Raw genomic sequence first — 15,381 nt, 5'->3', positions numbered from 1 at the left:
AACTTATTCATAATAAGATTTTTTGTGTATCCAGTTGTGTTTTTTTTTTTGTGTATTAGTTAAGGTCATCCAATCATTAGGGTTCTCAGACATCAACAAAAATCTGGAAAGTTTCAAAATCATGCTGGACAGAATTGTGGTCAGTTATGGCGATAAAAATCGTATTCAGGTGTGAGGAGAAAATCTAATATCAGCACATATCCAGGTGAACGCATTACACCATGTGTGCCCTTCCACACTCAGCTAGCTCACTTTTCTCATGTAATCTAGTTGCCCAGGGTAACAGGGAATTATTTTCCCCGCAGGAGCAGCTCTGCCTCAGTCTGAGAGGAAAATGTCATTAAGCCTGCAGTGGCCTGTAATGACAGATAGCAGGCAAGGAGAGAGTGATGCGCCGTCACCCCTCATTCCTCTCTCTCCCTCTGGGTTTCACACGCAGGCTTTCGCAGATCGTCCCCGAACTGTGTGGCGACACAAATCCAATTACACCACGCTGACGTTCCTGTCGTATTGTGGGAAAAGAAAAGACCACCGACTGTGGCATTTGCATCTTCATCAATCAACACTCTGGTGTGTAGTCTCTCTCACAGGCGGCACAGATACCAGCACCCGCCGTATCACATCCTGCTTCGCATTTTGTCAGTAAAGAGGCATCGACTCTGATTTTCCCTAACACTGTACAGGTTTCTGTAACTGTCGGAGACAAAGCAGCGTTCCTATTTCTGTAGTTTTAGCTGAAAGAAATCTTGATTTTTTATGGTTAATCTATATGAATTCAGTCCTCGCTATGGACTAAACATTATGTATGTTAAAATATTAATTTATGTGCGACTCAAAATAGTTTAAGCTAGTTATACTGTATACTGTACATGATCCATTAAAGGTCCCATATTCAACAATTTCTTTAACAAGTTAACATACGTCTCAGCGGTCCCTCAAAGTTAATATGTTAATGCTCTAGATAAAATACCTCTCAATATTTATATATATACACAGTACTGTGCAAAAGTCTAAGGCACCATATTATTATTATAATACCATTACATTAGAATATATGCATGGCTGTAAAGAAAAAAATATAGTACAAGACAGACCAGTTATCAGATGGAAACAAAAAACCTAATGTACGCTCCTGGGATTTGCATAAAAATAGAAAGGAGCGAGTGAGACAAAGTTACCAGCAGAACTCATTTTCTCCAGCAAGCTCAGTAAAACCTAACAGCTGGTTTCCTATAAAGATGCACAAACCTGTGTCCAGATTTTAAGCAACGAGCTTTCACTCCAAATATTGCCTGTTTTTTTTATTGCTATTTATTGCTCTTTATAGAAGTTTCTTTTATGCAGAAATGTTTTCAAAAGCATCTTTTGCTTATGCCATATTTTTGTATGTGCCTAAGAGTTTTACACAGAACTATAAGTAAAACAGCTGTTAGGTTTTACTGAGCTTGCTGGAGAAGATGGGTTCTTCTGGTAACTTTGTCACATGAGCTACTCCTAAGCCCCGCCCCACCAGAAAACAGCAGTGCCGAGCAAAAGCAGACGGAGAGGATCTTCGTGCGAATGAAGATTTACTACAGATTGATTAAAGATTGTTGTATTCCATACAAATACGAGCAAAAGCACAAGGCCATCAAAGTTAAATATACTGTAATTACTGAAAATTTACACCGAAAATTATTAAAATGCTATGGCTGATTTAAAATAGCTTATTTTTTAATAAACTAGCAATGACTGCACGTCTAGAGCTCGGAATCCTGACACAGACATGAAATTCTGACCTCGGCTCAAAGAAATGTTTACTGACTTGAAACATTCAGACCTTACATTTTACATTTTAATTCAGTACCCCTGCTCTATGAGGTCACATTAGGGGAAAATCCAACTGGCTTGTTAAACCCAGACCAATACACAAATGGAAAAAATAAAGTAGGGAATGTTTTTTTTTTCCCTCATGCGGATTGTTTGCGCACTAGAGACGAGAAATTTGCACAATAGGATTAATTTAATTATGATCGGAACGAGGCTCTGTGTTCTCACTGCTTGGGTGTTTTTTGTGATTTTCTGAGTTGTAATGTGATTTGAAGTGTTTATCATTTCCCAGCACCATATTTCCGAGCAATCAATGAAAGAGGTTAAAGGGTGCATTTTTAGTCTCACACTCATGTGCAGCGTCAAACTGAACCGAAAACAACCTCAATGCTGAGTTTTACTCTGATTCAGGCTCAGAAAACAGATCTGTAGGTGTTAAAGCACCCTTAATATAACAATATACATAATGTATAAAAATTTGACATTTCACTAGTTTGAAATCAAAGCTGCTTTCTGATACCGATCTACCTCCTACTGAGCATCACTTCTTAAACCTTAATAGAGCATAGTGTTCTGGATTTTAATTACTCAACTCATATTAGTATTTGAAGTTATATTTAATATTAATAAGCCTGTCATGATAGACGTCTAAGGACAAGGCACAAGAACAAGGGCGGCCCACGGCCCTTAGTAACCCTGACTGAGTTGTGTAATGTCTTTACTTTCGAGTTTAAAGGAACTTGTTTTTTTTCTCCCATGGTGATGGATGACAAATGAATTCACAGCGTTTCCATGAAAGCCTTTTTAATTAATAAAATGTTTTAAAATAAAATATTCTTAAGAAGTTCTAGACTATTTGTAAATAAAACAGTTCTGAAGTTTTTAGACCTTTGATCTGTTTATGAGTGAGATGCCTTTGAAATAAAAACGTTATCATTAATGAAAGTTTTGTATCATACTTATTATTATTATTATTATTATTATATAATCATTATAATAATAACAAACTACAGATTGATTCTCTGAGCCTGTTCGGTATAAAATATTCGAAGAACAGAACCAAAGCCTATTTTCACCCGATGAAGTGTGTATACAGAAACAAAACTGTGAGTGGGATGCAATAAGACCTACACCAACACACACAGACCGAAGTAAACAAACATATTAATATAGTCATCCTTCACAATAGTACCTACTGACGATACACACAATTCACCCCCTTTAACTTTTTTTTTTTTTCCACATATTATCATGTTACAAACTGAAACTGTAATAGACTTAATTGCCACTGTTGCCTTGCACCTTTAGGTTCTGGGTTTGATTTCCGATTGTGCTTGGTGGGTTTCCTCTCACTGTCAAAAAACATGCAGATCGGGCTAACCGGCCTTCCCAAATTGCAAATTGTAAATGAGCGTGTAAAAGTGTGTGTGTCTGCCCCGTGATGGATTGGCACCCTGTCCGGTGTGTACCCCGCCTCGTACCCCAAGTCTCCTGGGATAAGCCCCGGGCCCCCCGCGACTCTGTATACAGGATAAAGCGGTATGGACAATCAGTGAGTGAGAGAGAGCGATCAATATTTAATATAAATAATGTATTTTATATCAATACTAAGCAGTCAGAATATATGAACAGGTCTGCTCACAATATATGTATGTCCAAAAGATAACGACACAGGTTTAGCAGTGTCAGATATGCTTCATGAAAGTACTATTATGTCTTTTTATGTCTTTCTTCTGTCTTTTTACGGGACAGTAGGGTCCTGGAATATCGTCCTGATGGCATTTGTTCAACTTCAGGGAAACGTTGGTGTTTAGTGTCAGTAACAATGAGCTGAGCATTCCTGTACGCAGCAGAGCTGTAGATCAAATTTAATGGGGTTTGTTGTCGACATACCAGATGGGGAATTAAACAACAGGGTGCTTACGATCAGGCGAACACAGATACATTAACCTCAGATACATTCTGCAGAATGATCAGAAAGTGAAAGACGGGTAACTAGGCCTATAAAATTTTAAATTATTTTATTATTTTAAATCCTTTAAATCCTTCGTTGTTGTTTTTTTTATCTTATCAAAAATAATTATCCATAAACAGGACTTGCATCATTCTTCCTCCTTACGTACCTGAGCAAATAATTGTTCATATGATAAAGACAGACTATGACCGTATCATCAGCACATCTTAGCAGTTTAACATTTCTGTCCTGCAGACGCATGTCATTTACATAAAAACTAAATAACTGCGGTGATAAAACACACTCCTGACGAGCAACCGTGATAAAAATGATCTCATCAGACTGAACATCATTAACGCAGCCTTTCTCTGGTTTCCAGTGAATCAACACCCTCACCCCAGTCACACCACAGTTCACTAGCTGTTGTCAACCAATCAACGAATAAAATCTTTACAGCACAGTGAAATTTCTTCTTCGCATATCCCAGTGGGGTCAAGAGCGGAGGGTCAGCCATGATACAGCGCCCCTGAAGCAGATAAGGTTAAAGACCTTGCTCAAGGGCCCAACAGTAGCAACCTGGTGGAGCTGGGGCTCGAACCGCCGATCTTCTGATCAGTAACTCAGTGCCATAGCCCTCTGAGCCACCACCGCCCCTAACAAGAAGAAGGAAGAAAGCCAGACACCTCGCTTTAGCAGCTGTTGATAGCACTGCTATATAATTTGTGCATTGCTGGTGCTGACTGATAACATCAAGGCTCCAAATGCTGTAATACTTCCCTGGTTACTTAATACCTGGAGCCCATCCTACTGTAGGAGCCACTGGGCACAAGGAGGGGTACACCCTGGACAGTGAACCAATCCATCACAGGGCACACACACACTTACAACGGCCAATTTGGGAAGGCGTAATCGTCATGTCTTTGGACCTGGAGGAAGCCCACCAAGCACGGGGAGAACATATGCAAACTCCACACACACAGACCCTAGGCAGGAATTGAACCCCCGACCCTGGAGGTCTGAGGCCACAGTGGTAACCAAATACACCACTGTGCCTCCTCAATGTTTTTTTTTTCCTTACTACGCAAGTACTGAAAAATTCCTCTTATTGAGTATGTTGTTGTATTAGATGTGAAAATGGCTTTCGAAACAGTTATTTTTCACAAAATTAATCTGTTGTGTGAACGAAGGTTATATTAATTATTGTTTCATAAATTTGAATGATTGAATTTCTGCCTATTTAAAACCAGCATGATGAAAGGCTTGAAGATTTTTTAAAAAATCATTTTTTTTTTATATAACTAAGATTTCTTTTCTTTGCTCCAAATGGGTAAAATGCCAACAAAGCCAAAAAAATTATAAATCAGCATCCGCTATCAGGCCAGATTATTATTTCAATCATCAGCCCAAAATTTCACAATCGGTGCGTTCATGAACCATTATCAAATAAAATACATGTAAATCTTTTTAATGAAATACTTTCAAATGCAGGATTGTTCAAAGCTCAAATCAATAGCGACTCCAAGCAAAGATGGTGGGCTTCATCCAACTCCATCTGGGTTGTGCAGTTTCACAGCACCAATGTGGGTCTCTTGAGCCGTTTTCGAGTTGGCTGAAACAAAAAGAACTCTTTATGAGATTCGGACCGCAGCGTCTTGAGGATAATCACCAATCTGGCTATCAGAGATGGACAAGTCTAGGTTGTGAGTCAAAGGAGATTACCCTCGGGTTAAGGAGCAACAAATGGTCAAGAATGTTTTGGGTTTGGATGAACAAACAGAATCGGACCAAGCCAAATACTTTCATCTTTGCATTTCATGACTGGAGTAATTAATGTACTGTAGTGCCTCGTGTAAGAGTTTACCCCATTGAATTTTTAATTTTCTAATGTAGTGTTTCAACCTTGAACTAAAATGGACATCATTGGGATCATCTTTCATGAACTTGCACCAAAAACCTTTACAAAAAAGTTTGCTAATTGGTTCTAAAACTAGTTCCTTATTGGTGGATGCTGCACATATGGATTTGATAGCGAGTGATGGGAGTGGATCACATTGTCCAGTCGTGAACTGAGAACTTAGATTCTACTTTGTCCTACGCCCCTGTCCCCCAAAATCATTCGATTTAATAGCAATCATATAAAGTTGGGTTCAGGAAGCATGACTTAAGTAGAGGCATTCAGAGAGGATTACAATACTGAACCTACCCACATGCAATTACACACAAATTATTGAGAAAAAAAATCTAAAAAAGGAAACTTTTGAGCTACAATTTGATCCCTTTTAGGTTCATTTTCAAAAAGTATGTGTATTTCTCCGGCCATCGAGTTGATGATTCATGATGTTAAATCACACAGGCCTTCAAAACTAAAGCACAAGGAACAATACCACTAGGTTTGGTAAGACATGAGTCACCTAATTGCACACATTAGTGTAAAAGTGTATCATTGCTCTCTGCGAGAGAGCTGCTCGAGCCCAGATGGCCAAACAGCAATAGGTGGCTGCAAAGGCAGGTCTTCAACTTTAAATCCAAACACAGATGAGCATCTCTTTGCAGAAAAAAAGAATAAATCAAATGGTCATGCTTACTGTGAAGGAGTGTGTGGGTGTGCTACTTTGGAATAAAAAGCGAATTCACACCTGACACCATGCGTTAGGGCTTGACTGTGAATGCTGCTTATGATATGACTTCAGTCATGGGCTCCTGTAAAGCAAGCAAGTCAGTCATGTAGAAGCTACGTCAGCGCATGTGTTGCTCATTATGATGCAGAAGTCTTGTTTCTGCCTGCTGTTGTTCTCAACAAACAACAGAAAAACACCAGTTTTTGTCAGAAAGGTGCGCAAACACTGACCCCAAAAACCAATTACTGGTCCGTATTGTTCCCAAAAACCAACCACTGACACCAAGGTTTCCTAAAAAACAATCACTAATCACAAGTGTTCGCTTGGACCAATCACTGGTCACCATTGTTGCCAACAACAAATCATCTATAACCAATGATCAATACCTGAACAACCTTGCTCACTGATCGCAAATCAATCATCCATCAACACTGTTTCCAAACAATAACTAAACATTATTCCCCAACCTAATAAACTAATTACCAATTACCACTATTCCCAACGACTATTTATTTGTTATTATTTCCAGTGGCAGATCACTGATCACAACCAATCGCTTATAACCATTGATCCCAATACCCAATCACTGATCTATATTTTTCCCCAAAAACAAAACTACTGATTATTATTTCTTAACAATCATTTGACAATCATGACTATTCATTGATCATTATTATTTCCAAGGTCCTAATTACTATCCTAAAAACAATCACTCATCACTATTATTCCTCAACGTCCAATCACTGATCACAGTTATTAATCACAGTTATTAATCACAGTTATTAATCACAGTTATTCCCAACGACAAATTTTTGACCATTTCATGTCCTACCTGAGCAGTTTTTTTATCTTCATCATAATTCATTCTTTTCTATTCAGATAAAATTCTAAATAGACATGATAAAATCAGTGGTGCACGATTAGATCGAGATCGCAATACGGACCTGTGCACTTATCTAATTTTAAAAGACTTCCTAAAACGCTTGCCTCCCAGGAGAACCATTAATAGCTTAAAGATGTGGAAATGCCATTACGGGGCCTGTACGAGGGGTGTGGCAATAACTTCCAGCCGAGTTCCTGTAATGTGCAAGTAGTGTTGGTGAATGATTGTGTACAGTTTTAACGGACAGATGCGTCTCTAACACAAGTTTTTGCATCTGTTTTACACCTTCAATCATTTGAAATTTCATCACAAGTTTTTGACTTGAGCTTTGACTTGAGTACCTGTTGTAGATTCATGAGGTTCAGTGTTCGGACCCGGTCATGTTAATATACTGCTTCCAGGTAAGGTAAGGGAAGGGAGGGGAAGGGAAGGGAAGGGAAGACAAAAAAAACTCACAAACTTTTACACTGTGTTCTAGTTTCTCACTTTTTCTTTATTTAGATTTCCTGAGATCTGGCACTATTTGTAATCTAGCTAGTGTTAAAAATGCCATTAGGTTTGGGTTTAGCAGCCGTAAACAGCAAGAGTGTTAAGATTTACACCACCTGTCAGAAGGATGTTACTCCCAGCGTGACCTGCAGCACTTTTCTGCTGCCGCTGCTGATGCCACCTGACAGCTATAAACCAGAACCTAATGAATAAATATAATTGACAGTGTCCACAGACAGATGTTCCATTGGCCTGCAAAATAGGCTTCATAGCCAGAGCTATATTTGGACAGAGAACTTCCATATGTGCCTAAAACAAATATTAGCTTCTCTCGTCCTCTCCCTCTCCTTCTCTCTGTCCGTCTAACGCACACAGACACACAAACTCACGTGTTAACGGTTTCTTTCTCATTCAGAGATTTTTCAAGGATTTTACTGATGAGGTTTAAAGCTAATTCACACTCGTGTGCCTCTACACTCAATGATAAAAGCTTTTTGAAAAAGACAGCAAAAGAAAATGAAATGTTTGACGACAAAATGAGATAATTACTTTTGAAAGAAACTTTAAGTGAAGAAAGAAGTATTGCGAACTTATAGAGAGTATATTGTGCATGTTTTCTTCGAGTCATAAGACTGTTAAACAGCACGCATGCCAAAATATTATGTTAGAATCGTTTGGGTTGTATAAATCAGAATTTTGTAAAAGGTTATAAATCCATCTGGCACTACTGATAAATCAGCCTATAGTTGTGTTTGTGATCGTTTCAGCATCCAATTCATCCTCCTCTTCATCTTCTGCATCGCTTATCCTGATACAGGGTCACAGGGGCCTGGAGCTTTTCCCAGGAGACTCTGGGCTCGAGCCGGTGTACACTCAGGGTACCAATCCGAGAACATGCACAGACCCGAGGTGGGAATCGAACCTTTGACCGTGGAGGGTGTGCTAACCACTACGCCATCCCATCCCGTATGCAGTTTAGTACCAGTTATAATTTGGTTGGGTTTAATAAAATATAGTCAAACAGAAAATACTGGCAACAAATAAAATCAAGGACAAAAGTGTTGTTTTGCATAAAAACTTTTTTTTAATTACCAAGATTGTTTAAGATCATGACAAACATTATAATCAATATAAATATAACATATTATAACCCTGAAGAGCGTCAGGGTCTGAAGAGCAGCAGCACGGTGGCCCCGTGGTTAGGACCGTCACCTTGCCAGGGTTGAGGGTTCGATTCCCGCATCGGGTCTGTGTGCATGGAGTTGGCATGTTCTCCCTATGCTACTTCGTGACAGCTTCATACACTTGGTCGCTATCATAGTCCAGGTACAGTATGCATCGTCCAACCAACAGCTTCCCACACACAGTGTGTGCATCTCATGTCGCTTGTACACAAATCACTCGTGCATATTTTATATGTTATAACATGATTTCACTGCTTCACTACAGGATCCCACGTAGTTCTGTTAACTATACAACAGGGTCATTAAACAACATCTAAATCACATAATGTCCTATTTCACAGAATGTATTTCAAAGTTACTGCTTGGAGTGACTGGACTTTCCTTTAAATGTCCTTTTCTTGGTTTTAACCTTCTTAAAGAACCCTTTAATACATTCAGGCCACTTGCGGCAGCTGCTGAGTTGCACAGAAAGTATTTTTTCTTCTTTGATCGTGCAACAGAAGGAAGCGATGTGTCACGACGCATCAGCTTTTGCTCGAAAACGTGGCGAAGTTTAACTAACTCAAAACTTGGAAGTTTACCGTTTCGAAAATAAGGTTATATAGCGGTTTTCTAAAAAGTCTGAACATGTCGTTTATAGCATTCTGCTGTCAAAATGGGCAAATGAAATTAAAAACAATGTTCAAATGCTCAAATTCAAAGTAGAACTGGCTTCATCTCAAAGCCACAACTAATTAAGGCTTAAGTCGTCTAGTTGTAATGCTTATTTATATTTTCAAATATAACATATTATAACCCTGAAGAGCGGCAGCACGGTGGCCCCGTGGTTAGGACCGTCACCTTGCCAGGGTTGAGGGTTCGATTCACGGCATCGGGTCTGTGTGCATGGAGTTGGCATGTTCTCCCCGTGCTTGGTGGGTTTCCTCCCAAAGCCATACAAATTAGGCTGACTGGGGTTCCCAAAGTGTGTGTGTGTGTGTGTGTGTGTGTGTGTGCCCTGTGATGGATTGGCACCCTGTCCAGGGCACACACACACACACACACACACACTTTGGGAACCCCAGTCAGCCTAAAAGCCGTATAGATGTTGAGAGCGGGTAAACCATGAAGATTTAGTTTTTTGTCATAAGTGACCCGCTTTATATCTGTCCCCAATGACGGGAGTGACATAACAGGAGTGATTATAGATAATAATTCAGTGAAAGCGCTAGATAGAACTTCAAAAGGAAGCAGTCTATTTTATTTTCCCTCTAACACCTGTTGTAGCTGCCTGTCTATTTCACTACTTGTGCCTATTCAGCCATTAATGGACAGATGTGTAACATTACAGCCAACAATATGCTAAGAAGGAGTCAGGGTCGGCAGGACGCCACCATCGAATTACTCCGTTTTGTTCCCCTTTGACTCATTATTTACGGCTCACAGTCCCTCTACAACAATTTCCTTTCCCCTTGGGGATCTGAGGTCATTTAATGCTTTGGTGACCCGTGTAAGCGCGCTCACACACTCTCTCTCACACACACACACACACACACACACACACACAAAACACAATAAGTCGAGGAAAGTGAAAAGTCATACTGATTCTAACAGCCTACACATTACCACCTACCACACACCCACCAATGCACACACACACACACACACACACACACACGGTCTGGAGGAGAAACAGACCTAATAGGCTCTGCCTGAAACAGTCAATAGCATGAAAACAAACCCCGACCATGAGGAGAATTAGTCACCCTGTGATGCCTAAAAAAAATCAATATGTGGCCAGGTTCCCACAGAGCAGAGTTTGAATTTCCAAAGGCCAGAGACGGGCCTGTTCCTGCCCCCTTATCACCGAGACAAAACTTCACTCTTGGTCGTGATATTTGTTCGGTCAAACAGACACTGAACAAGTCAATGATTTTCAAATAAGCCTACAATACTAGAGACGGGGAAAAAAAACTAATGCTGCATACCTGATTGGTGGATTATTTCGGCAGAACAGGGTTCTAGCAGGCACAAGCATGGTCCAGTTTATGAACAATTACATATAGCAGTCTAGGGGAAGAGCGCTAATGCGAAATAAAATAAGGTAACAGCATGTACAGTACATAAAACAGCGCGACATTTTTCTGTCTAGACACAGCAGGTGGATGTAGCAGCCGACTGAACTGTGACTATAAAATTCTTTAAAAAAAACCCTGCTTATTTTTTCCTATCATCTCAGACTATCTTGACATTATTCAAATCATGTGAAACAAATAATTGTCCAACGAGACTCCAATTAAAGCTACTATATGAGGCGCGTTCAAGTCAAACCGGGATTGTGTGATGAAATAAAAGTGTAAAACTGATACAGAAGACCTTACAGTACGGTAATGAGACTCTTAGCCGCAGTAAAACATTTAAACCATGCAAACCTTTTAAAGAAGGCTGTGTGTCCATAAATGACGATCCTGACTGTGGTGTCTCAGAGCCCACTACAGTCGTTCCCATGAATATTCAGCAAGTGGAACACCTGATCCTTGACAAATCGAAGGAAAACCTGTCGTCAACTTGCAGAAAAGATGCATTTTTCTGTGAGAACTGTACACACAATTATTCATAAAAACCATTTGCACGTTACAGAAACTCGGCTGGGAGTTATTGCCACATCCTCCATACAGTCATGACCTCGCTCCAAGCCATTTCCAAATGTTTGGAATGCTATTTAAGGAGTTCCTGGGAGGCCAGCTTTTCAGACGTTAAGCAGGCAGTCTGATCATGGCTCTGGTGTACTGAAAAAAACTTTCTACCTTAATAGCATTCACGCACTAGTGAAACACTGGGATAAGTGCATTAGTGTAGCAGGGGATTATATTGAGAAATAAAGGGAGTTCTTAAACTTTCATAACTCTGTTTTGTTATTATGCGCAATCAAAAGTCCTGGTTTGACTTGAACGCCCTTAGTATAGTATAATTTATGCCATTTATAACTGCATTTAAAAATGATATTGGAACAGTCTAAACAAATATTAAGTTTAGTGGTAGCTATTTTTAATTAATGGATCTGGGGCATTAAGTAAACACCAATAGGTATAATTAAATCGAAAATTGTCCATGGCTCAGGGATCAAAACTGATGGTTGCAAATTGTGTACATAGTAGTACAGTCTGTGAAAACGCTAATTAGCTTGAGTGGGACTTTGGTGGCTCAGTGGTACAGTAGGTTTCCTGCCTATCATGGAGACGACCTGGGTTGAATTCCCACCCATTGCCCAAACCCCAGCCACTGGACATAGTGCAGATCCCCAGCTTGGCTAAAATAGGAGGGTTGCTTCAGGTGCCGAGTTGTGGTCGGGTGGTCGTCTGTGGCGGCCCCTTGACGGGAGCAGCCAGAAGATGGACAGCAACTTCTTGGCTTGGACACTTAAACAAACCTTGTAAAATGTTTTTTTTTTTTTTTACCATAGCTGATCGACCTCCTGATGTTTTTGGGAAATGGGACAACCTAAAAGAAACTTAAATAGAAGCACGAACCATCACGGCATGAGCACTTTTCATGCAAAACCTATCTCAGGAACACCCTGGATGGGACTCGGGTCTATCTCAGGACACTGTGCACGCACACACACATTCCTACAAGAAAATTCACCAATCCAGCAAGGCAGCAATGCCACCACCCTCTGTGCCAACCCCCAAACCTCAAATCTCATTTCCAAATTGATTTTCTGTTTTACACACTGTTCCTGTAATTTCAATGAAACGCCCAGAATGCGGAGCGCGCGCAACCCAAGAGTGACCGGGGTCACTTTCCTAATTTAGATCTTCACGCGCTGAGCGGCTGCACGCGCCAATCGGCGCACCTTTAGAGCTTTATCGGATTTGGCAAACAGTATTAGAAGCGAGAGCTTTTCCACAAGTCTGCGGCGCGACTGTTATAATTATCATAATAATGATTTGTCAGACTATGTTCGCCAGACTATGAAGAAAACGTGTAAAAAGCGGGCGTGTGCAAAACGCAAGCATGCATGTGTCATGTCTCACGCTCTCTCCTTAACATCAATCAGCTATTTTATTATAAATAAACAGGTGAGTTATTATAACAGTACGTTATATCAGATATTTAATTTATTATAAACAGACAGGTGATGTGTGAATTTGCTTTGCATCAGTTTTTTTTTTTTACTTGACTGACACCGCTTGCGCTCAGCAGCTCGAGCGCGCAACTTGAGAACAACAATAAAACAATGATAAATAAACAAACAAATAAATAAAAGTGGTGTGAAAGCATAACGCTCTTACTTACATGCCTCAGCTCGAGCGTGCGGTCCTTCATGTTTCCTGCACTCTTCCGTGGCGACCCTCACACACACGCGCACACGCAATCCCCCCCAAAAAAAACCCGAATCAGCGCGCGCGCGTTTTCCTGGCAGAAATTAATTCTGTGCTAAAGAGCGTAACGAGTGGGCGCGTGCAGCAGGGTGGCGCGCGCATCCCTCGCCCAACCAGAGCGCGTGATTTCTTTTATTTTCTTTTTTTTTTTTTTTCTGTATTTATTTTTTCCGTTTCTGCTCCGCTTCTAAATGAAGGCGGGAACAGCGCGTGTCATACACACAGGTGCCGGATTATTTTAAGGTCTTATTCAGTGCGGTCACGTGACAACTTGGATGTAGATTATAGGGACACGCCCAGCGCTTTTATCCCCCCCCAAACACACACGTCATCCGCCGCCGAACTGTTTGATGTTCAGCGTTTGATGTTTGATTGATGTATGGGGTAGCCATGAGCGCAAGCCGCTGTTTAAAAATACTTGCTACCTTTAATTAACATAAAATATTAATATTAATATTAAATTTACTACATAAATACACCAACGTCTCAAAAAATTGTTTTGGCAGAACATTTAGGGTGCATTTGTTTCAGGAACCTTTTGCAAACAAGTTGCTTTATCACTTTAAATAAAATGCATCTTTGCCTTGCACCTCTAGGGTCGAGGGTTCGATTCCCGCCTTGGGGTCTGTGTGCATCGTGTTTACATGTTCCCCCGTGCTTGGTGGGTTTCCTTCGGGTACCCCGGTTTCCTCCCAGAGTCCGAAGACATGCAAATTAGGCTAAGCGATGGATTGGCACCCTGTCCAGGATGTACCCCAACTCGTGTCCTAAGTCTAATGGGGTAAGCTTCAGGCCCCCTGTGACCCTGTATACAGGATAAAGCGTAATAGAAAATGAGTGAGTGATTTTATTAGGAAGTCATGGTGGCTTAGTGGTTAGCACTGTTGCCATGAACCCCCAAAGTCCGGGTTCAATTTCCCCCTCAGGTTTTGTGTGCATGGAGTTTGCATGTCATGCTTGGTGGGTTTCCTCCAGGTACTCCGGTTTTCTCCCACAATCCAAAAGTGCATGTCTTTGCCCTGCAATGGATTGGATTGTACCCTGTCTAGGGTGTACCCAGCCTGAATGGATAGGTCAGGAAAGCATGGTACAGACAATGAGTGGGTAAGTGATTTTATTAGAAATGTCAAAAATGTCTTTAAGGAAAATAGTTGGTTTACATTAAAAATTTATGGACTTATTACAAAAATTATTTAATATTTATTTCCACTATTATTTTTTTTCATAAAAATTGATTAATGCACCTGCATCATGTATAATTAAAATATCTCTTGTATAACTCTCTAAAAATGTTGATCCATCTATCTAACTATCTCTATCCCAACCCATCCATCTATTTTTACATCAGTAATAACAATAATCATGATAATCAATTCTCAGCCTGATTATCACTATTACAAGTGATCTAATGTTCCACTATTTCGGTACAGACCATTGTATACGAGTATGTACTGTAGTATATAGAGCGCCCTCTGCTGGAGGCTATATTAATGATCTTTAAGACGTTTCATTCATTTATTCTTTCGTTCATTCATTTATTCATTCATCACCATCCTTCTTATCTATACTGCATTATCCTGTATAGGGGGCCTGGAGCCTATCCCAGGAGACTTAGGGCACAAGGCGAGGTATACCTTGGACACCGCCAATCAATCGCAGGGCACACACTTTCCAAACACTCATTAACGCAGTATGGGGCAATTTGGGAATGACAATGAGCCTAATCTGCATGTCTTTGGACAGTTGGAGGATACCGGAGGAAACATGTAAACACCGCTTACTTAACCGCTTTGTCCTTAAATTAGAGTCCATCCCAGAAATCCCAGCCTGGAAATACCCTGTTAAACAGGACATCAGTCCATAAACGGATACCCCACACACTCACTTTAACTCCAGGGGTCAATTTAGCGCCACCAATCCACTTAGCAAGTAGGAAACCCACATTGACGTGTGGTGTAACAGATCCCCAGGCTCAGGATCAAACCACGGACCCTGGAAAAGGATTCCTAGATAAAAATTGTGATTTTATCATCACACAAATGTTATTTTGGTTTTTTGATACATGAATAGACTTGCAATA

General features: G+C 40.4%; 1 protein-coding gene across 5 annotated transcripts in view; it reads right to left on the bottom strand.

Annotated features, from left to right (window-relative positions):
* The window catches only part of LOC128512760 (syntaxin-1A), a 107,761-nt gene extending 94,255 nt beyond the window's left edge, over window positions 1-13,506 (bottom strand). For 4 of the 5 annotated variants that reach the window (XM_053486166.1, XM_053486169.1, XM_053486167.1 and 1 more), the window contains exon 1: window positions 13,216-13,506. In XM_053486166.1, coding sequence (XP_053342141.1) covers window positions 13,216-13,245 — 30 coding nt within the window. In that variant the 5' untranslated portion in view covers window positions 13,246-13,506. Of the gene's footprint in view, window positions 1-11,348; window positions 11,424-13,215 lie in introns of those variants that run through there. The other variant, XM_053486165.1, reaches the window with a different exon arrangement.
* Between the last annotated feature and the right edge of the window lie 1,875 nt (window positions 13,507-15,381).

The sequence above is a fragment of the Clarias gariepinus genome, chromosome 25 (assembly GCF_024256425.1).
Source record: "Clarias gariepinus isolate MV-2021 ecotype Netherlands chromosome 25, CGAR_prim_01v2, whole genome shotgun sequence".
NCBI lineage: Eukaryota > Metazoa > Chordata > Actinopteri > Siluriformes > Clariidae > Clarias > Clarias gariepinus.
The sequence above is the reverse complement of the archived record's forward strand: the minus strand, read 5'-3'. Positions and strand labels throughout refer to the sequence as shown.